A 7,424-nucleotide genomic window follows, 5' to 3' on the forward strand; every position below is an offset into this window, starting at 1 on the left:
ACAGTCGGGTTCAGGAAGTAAAAACTGGGCACATAAAGTAAAAAGAGGGCAAACGTTTTTTTTACGATAACTTTTAAACCTTTAAAGACAGACCTGTTGTGACCCATTGTTGTTCATCGATAGTGTGTTTTTGTTATAGATGCCCAGTTGAATTATTTGAAATTATAAAAAAAAAAAAAATACTGTCATGAAGTAAAGGACATAATCCAAATGAGTCTCCCCACGCTCTCAAAAAACGCAAATATTTGTATGTACATGCCTGTTGTGTAATAACAAATATTGTTTATATATATATAAACATACATATATTTTTTTTTTTTACATATATATATATGTATATATTTTGTTATATATATATATATTTTGTATATATATATATATAGTAGTTGTACAAATAGTACAACTATTTGTTCAAAATTGATATATATATATATATCAATTTTTAACAAATAGTTGTACTATTTGTACAACTACAATATATATATATATGTATATATATATATATATATATATATATATATATATATATATATACAAAAATATATATATATATATATCAATTTTAAACAAATAGTTGTTCACTCACCTAAAGGATTATTAGGAACACCTGTTCAATTTCTCATTAATGCAATTATCTAATCAACCAATCACATGGCAGTTGCTTCAATGCATTTAGGGGTGTGGTCCTGGTCAAGACAATCTCCTGAACTCCAAACTGAATGTCAGAATAGGAAAGAAAGGTGATTTAAGCAATTTTGAGCGTGGCATGGTTGTTGGTGCCAGACGGGCCGGTCTGAGTATTTCACAATCTGCTCAGTTACTGGGATTTTCACGCACAACCATTTCTAGGGTTTACAAAGACTGGTGTGAAAAGGGAAAAACATCCAGTATGCGGCAGTCCTGTGGGCGAAAATGCCTTGTTGATGCTAGAGCTCAGAGGAGAATGGGCCGACTGATCCAAGCTGATAGAAGAGCAACTTTGACTGAAATAACCACTCGTTACAACCGTGAAGCCACAACACGCACAGCCTTGAGGTGGATGGGCTACAACAGCAGAAGACCCCACCGGGTACCACTCATCTCCACTACAAATAGGAAAAAGAGACTACAATTTGCAAGAGCTCACCAAAATTGGACAGTTGAAGACTGGAAAAATATTGCCTGGTCTGATGAGTCTCGATTTCTGTTGAGACATTCAGATGGTAGAGTCAGAATTTGGTGTAAACCGAATGAGAACATGGATCCATCATGCCTTGTTACCACTGTGCAGGCTGGTGGTGGTGGTGTAATGGTGTGGGGGATTTTTTCTTAGCACACTTTAGGCCCCTTAGTGCCAATTGGGCATTGTTTAAATGCCACGGCCTACCTGAGCATTGTTTCTAATCATGTCCATCCCTTTATGGCCACCATGTACCCATCCTCTGATGGCTACTTCCAGCAGGATAATGCACCATGTCACAAAACTCAAATCATTTCAAATTGGTTTCTTGAACATGACAATGAGTTCACTGTACTAAAATGGCCTCCACAGTCACCAGATCTCAACCCAATAGAGCATCTTTGGGATGTGGTGGAATGGGAGCTTCGTGCCCTGGATGTGCATCCCACAAATCTCCATCAACAGCAAGATGCTATCCTATCAATATGGGCCAACATTTCTAAAGAATGCTTTCAGCACATTGTTGAATCAATGCCATGTAGAATTAAGTCAGTTCTGAAGGCAAAAGGGGGTCAAACACAGTATTAGTATGGTGTTCCTAATAATCCTTTAGGTGAGTGTATATTTCTGTATAGTTTTTAATTTGATTTTGTTATTCTCAATGCATCATGGGATTGTAGTTCTTTCCCTCACTAAAGACGATTTTCAAATGCTTTTTTGCTTCAAATAAAACTTTGTAATTAATGTTGTGATTTAGCTCGTAGCTGGTTGGCTTGGTTCGTGGCTTATAACTCTTTGGAGTTATAGACTGATTGGAATAAATACTTCTGAAAAAAGTGGACTGGCCCTAATGCACTACAGTATAAGAGCATCTTTAACAACGACATTCATCAATAAATCCAATACTGAGATGTCACAATGTAATTTGAGTTTATTGGAATAGCGCTCTTCACAGAAGCAATGGATCCAAATCTGTTATAAGAACAGAATAGTGCAGCACTGAGTGATGTACGACTCATGTTCCTGGAAGAAACCGCACCCTGCATGTGTGCTTTTACACATTCATCCATTGCCTTGAGTCTTTATGTGCTTTTCCTGCTTTTGTCCTGCAGACTTCCTTAGACATGACGGACACGTTCAAGCAGCAGAAGGGAAGACTGGTCGAGCAGGGCTTCAGTCCCGATACAGTCCAGCAGCCGCTCTACTTCCTAGACGCTTCGCAGAAAACCTACACCCCCCTCACTGCACACACATATCAACACATCGTGTCAGGCAAGAAGAGACTGTAGGTGCATTGTGGGAAATGCAGTGACCCGTGAAACGATGCGTTTGGAACGCATCCACATCACTAGATGACATTTTTCTGGAAGTGGATTTCCTACAGTGTAATCCACATAGGCAGTACAGCGGTCAGCCTTTTATCAATTGTTTGTGAGTTTTTAGTGTTCTAGTTATAAACCAGTAGGTGTCTAATGGGTACCAAGCCCAGATATACTGGAATGATTTTGTTAGGGTTTATTAACATCAATAAAGAAAACAAATGAATACTATAGTCAGTTACAAGCTGAGTGAAGTGGTTAGAAAGTATTGTTCACTTGTCTTATTAACAGTAAAGCACAGAAAAGGGTTTTACGTATATTCATGTATAATAATATAACATCAGTTTATGAGCATTATCTGCTCTTGTTCTATTTTAAAGGGCCACTCCACCCATTTGCATTAAGAGGTCCATTGTTAGACAACCAGTCATACTATTGAATGGTCGTGCAACATTCTTTCATTTTCCCCTGAGACGAGAGAAATCTACTATTTACCTTTTTCACTTCCTCCTACAATGACGCAAAAATCGTCATTTGACGTCATTGTAGGAGGAAGTGTAAAAAGGGGGGATTTCTGTATAGACTACAAGCACAAATTCCCACCCTTTCAAACCCGCCCATAGGGGGTTGTGCCTAATGCGCTAACAGAGCTATCACAGATCAGTGGGTGGGACTTCACTTGCAGATACTGAAAGCAATATCAGCCATCTTGTTTATAAGCTAAGCTAACAAGCGCTGTGGATATAGGAAGTTACGACAATGACGGAAGAAACTAAACATGATATGGAATAGAGGATTTTGAAATTCTGCTGCTCGAATCCGCTGTTCGTGGCTATCTTTACGAGCCACAATATAGTGAAGAGCAGCTGAGGCTGATGGAGGATCAGGAGGCGGCTGCCTGTCGCGGACGAGGAGCCCGGACTGGGTCGAGCTGAGGCGGGCTGCTGGTGCGTGTGCTCTCGCTGTGCTTTACGGACACAGATAGAGTCCGTCTGCTGCAGAGAATTTCAACGATCGCAATTTCTCCTGGACGAAATCTCTGAATCAGACGACCACACGGACGTTTGTGTTGTGATGTGAACCATCCTAGTTTCGCCTGACTGAACATCCAGGTATCATGCAATAATTCACCATATAGAAAGAAATACAAACGAGTAATTCACTAATGAGTTTGCCAATGTAACGGGGTTCGTTGTTGTGGGAAGAAGGAGGCTGGAACCGGCGAACATTTGAACGTTTTAATAGTAAAATAAACAAATACAAAACAAAAGTATAAGCCAGCTGAGCTGGCCACACACAACAGAAACAAAACATAAAATCAGGCCTGTTCCTTTTGTGCTTCCGCTCCTCCGTGAGAGATATGAGACCGCTGCACAGGTGTCATTCATTATCACTCGCGTCGTCCTCTCACGTCCCTCGCCCTCGTCCTGCTCGCCACAGCCAACTAACTAGACATTTTTTGTGAAATGAATTTCAAACTCATTTGGCAGCTAGCCTTCTTGTAGACGGAAGAGTGATTTCTCTGATGTTTGCGCTGTTCTGGATTAGTGGGAGTGGCTTGCGGAGCTGTGGCTTGCGGAGCTGCATTGTGGGAGTTGTTGTCTTACATACAAATGCGCCCCAAAGTTATTTTCTGTCTTTTCTCGGTCAAGAGGGCACCAAATTCAAAATTTCTTTTACATTTCGACTACATATATAACCCACTTTCAATAAAGATTAATGTTGAAATGGGTGGAGTGACCCTTTAAACAAATGTCTGATATGTTTGCAGGACTTGTATAAATGGATTATATGAATTGGTTTTATAATCTCAATGAACAAGCAAAAGTTGTGCCTTTTCATTTATATGAAACAATGTAAATAATTCAATGAAATGTAATTGGACAGTATATGATTTTATATATATATATATATCGTATTTGTAGCTTTAATCATGTCCACCTTCCAATTCAAGGCCAGTTCATACTGTCTGATGTTTGATTGTAGTGCTGGACACTGGAAAACCTCATAGATTGGTCTGGCACATATGACAAAGTGTAATTGTTTTTATTTGTTAGCATCTCACTTACATAATAAAGTTAACTTTTATTATCGTTCACTTGCTTAGATTTAATAAAGTTGGCATGCTTTCTGTGTTTCCATGCTGCTATACGAAACTCTTAGATCATGATGATTCCATGTGATCATCCAATAAATCACAGTTTATTTACAAATGTGCAAATACTGTTAACCACAAGGGGGCAGTGACAACCTTACACATCTTGTACAAATGCTACATAAACAAGAATTATATTTAATAAAGGACATATCGTGAGCGCGCCCGTGTGTGTAGGCATATTGCTGAATATTATGACAATGAACAGAAAATACAGAAAACAATTGTTAAAACTGAATTAAATAACTTTTTAACAATTAACTTATTGACTATATATTTATTTACAAAATGTACAGGCCACAATAAAACAAACATTTTGAACAGGTCATCCATCTAAATGCCCGTTAACACCAATAACTATAAAGACCGATAACAATATTAGCGTCTACTAACGTTACAGTAACTTACACCAGCGGACGATATTGACAGTTCTCTTACGAGAGGTTCTCTCGTATTGCGTAAGTTTAGCTTACGCTACGGGAAAGATTCATCTTCTCGAGATATTGAAGCCAAAAAATTATCCTTAATTTTGTATTCATTGTCAACGCAGTCCAGCAGCTAGCAGACCTAGAGCAAGCCATCTCGCGTGCTCATTGGCTGCCCTGGGGGCAACTGCTGCAACCTACCAGTGAGCCCGGCGTGACGTCACACCCAATGAAGGGCGCCCGCGCCTTCATAGCGTCATAGCCCGCCAGAATGGTATAAAAGTAGGGGCTGTAGGCTGAATTCCCTGATTTTTCGTCTCTTCAGCGAGCTCTTCGCATTGCTGGATCTGAGAGAAGCCACCGCCGCCGTCGAACAGCGAACAGCCAGCTTAGGACAGCGCTGAGGAAGCCGGCCGTCTTCGCCACCTTCAGACATCCGTGCAAGCTACGCTATCCGGCAACGTATCCTTTTGCCTTGCTATATATATTCTAAAAGAGCAGCGAGCGTCTTTTTAAAGATGCCTCGCACTTCCTGCGGCTCGTGTAGAGACCCGCTCAGCGCCGGAGACCGCCACCTGATCTGCGCTCTCTGCCTGGGCCTGGAACATGCAGAGCTCGCCCTCGCGTCCGGCGGCTGCAAGCTCTGTGAGGAGCTTCCGCTGTCGACCCTGCAGGCTCGACTCGAGGCCTTCAACACCGCAGCAGTCACTCCGCCCTCTGTCGGACCGCGCAGGAAGAAGCGCCGTTCCCTGAGACAGCCGGAACCTGTGGCCACAGCGATGCGCTCGCCGGAGAACCTCCCTCGAGCCTCGCTTTCGCCTTCCCCGCCTCTCCTCACAGACGCGCAGCTGCCGCTTACGAGCCTCACTGCCGTCGCTTCGGAGGATGAGGCCGAGTCAATGGGTACTCGTTGCCCTGCCAGAAGGAGTGATGAACACGATCACGCAGTCTTCCATGAGAAGGCTCTACGCGTCTAAATGGTCGGTCTCCGAATTGTGCACCGACAGAGGTCTGGACCCACGGACATGCGGGGTGGCGCATCTGCTCACCTTCCTACAAGAGCTGTTGGATAAGGGGAGGACCCCATCCACTTTCAAAGTATACGTGGCGGCCGTGGCAGCGTTCGCAGAATCGACGCACGGCCAGTCACAGGGAAGACATGAGTTGGTCATCCGCTTCCTTAGAGGAAAAAGAAGGATGAACCCGCCGCACCCCCCGTCGGTTCCTATGAGGGATCTTTCATTGGTCCTCGAGGCCCTGAAAGCCTTTCCATTTGAACCACTAGATTCCGTGGGGTTGAAATATCTATCACTGAAAACCGTCTTTTTGACTGCACTGTCGTCAGTAAAACGTTTGGGGGGACCTGCATGCGCTGTCTGTCAGCGCGTCGTGTCTTGAGTTCGGGCCGAATGACTCTAAAGTCATCCTCAGACCTAGACATGGCTATGTTCCTAAAGTGATGGGCACTCCATTCAGAGCGCAAGTTATTTCGCTGTCAGCTCTGCCAGCATCTGACAGCGAAGGTGAGGTGAATCTCCTCTGCCCTGTCAGGGCGCTGAGATTTTACATTACACGCTCTGCCTCCTTCAGGCGTTCAGAACAGCTTTTTGTTTCGTTTGGTGGGTGCACCAAGGGTCTCGCCTCCTGGAAACGGAGTCTGTCCAGATGGATAGTGGACGCTATAGCAGCTGCTTACGCGTCAAAAGGTCTGCAATGCCTTTTGGGCATCAGGGCTCATTCCACGAGAGGCGTGGCCTCGTCGTGGGTGTGGTCCAGTGGGATTTCTATCCATGACATATGTGTAGCGGCGGGCTGGAGGTCTCCGTGTACCTTTGTCAGGTTTTATAACCTAGAAGTTCCTGCCTTGCAGGCTAAACTTTTGTCAGTTTGAAGGAGAGGTGTATTCTGCCCAGATCTTCCTGCTCAGATCACTCTCACGTGACTCAGCTCTCCTGGTTGAGCTGCAATAGTAGGGTATGTGCCATGTGCCTATACAGACCGGCGCGCTGCTCTGTATTCCCTATGTGTGCTTATGTACAAGTGATGGCCCGCGTTGCTGGCCACATTATTTTTTCCACTTATGGGGTTCCCCTTAAAGTTCGGGGTCTCATGGTGGATGCTTGGCGCGCACGGCGTTGACAAAGTGATTCCGTAGCGTAAGCTAAACTTATGCAATACGAGAGAACCTCTCGTAAGAGAATGATACTCGGTTACTAACGTAACCTCGGTTCTCTCTAGAGAGGGAACGAGTATTGCGTAACCGGCCGTGCTCGCGCCACGAGCGACTTCGCTTCAGTCGACGAAAAACCAGGGAATTCAGCCTACAGCCCCTACTTTTATACGCTAAGCCACGCCCATTCTGGCAG

At 43.7% G+C, this 7,424-nt stretch overlaps 1 protein-coding gene across 1 annotated transcript in view; it reads left to right on the forward strand.

Annotated features, from left to right (window-relative positions):
• Positions 1 to 4,574, forward strand: part of LOC143750374 (long-chain fatty acid transport protein 6) — a 62,445-nt gene extending 57,871 nt beyond the window's left edge. The window contains exon 10 of the mRNA XM_077243425.1: positions 2,272 to 4,574. Within this exon, the coding sequence (XP_077099540.1) occupies positions 2,272 to 2,448 (177 nt within the window). The 3' untranslated portion in view covers positions 2,449 to 4,574. The remainder of the gene's footprint in view (positions 1 to 2,271) is intronic.
• The last annotated feature ends 2,850 nt before the right edge of the window (positions 4,575 to 7,424 follow it).

This window comes from Siphateles boraxobius, unplaced genomic scaffold (assembly GCF_051911475.1).
Source record: "Siphateles boraxobius isolate OS27281-9 unplaced genomic scaffold, OSU_SipBor_1 25, whole genome shotgun sequence".
Taxonomy (NCBI): Eukaryota; Metazoa; Chordata; class Actinopteri; order Cypriniformes; family Leuciscidae; genus Siphateles; species Siphateles boraxobius.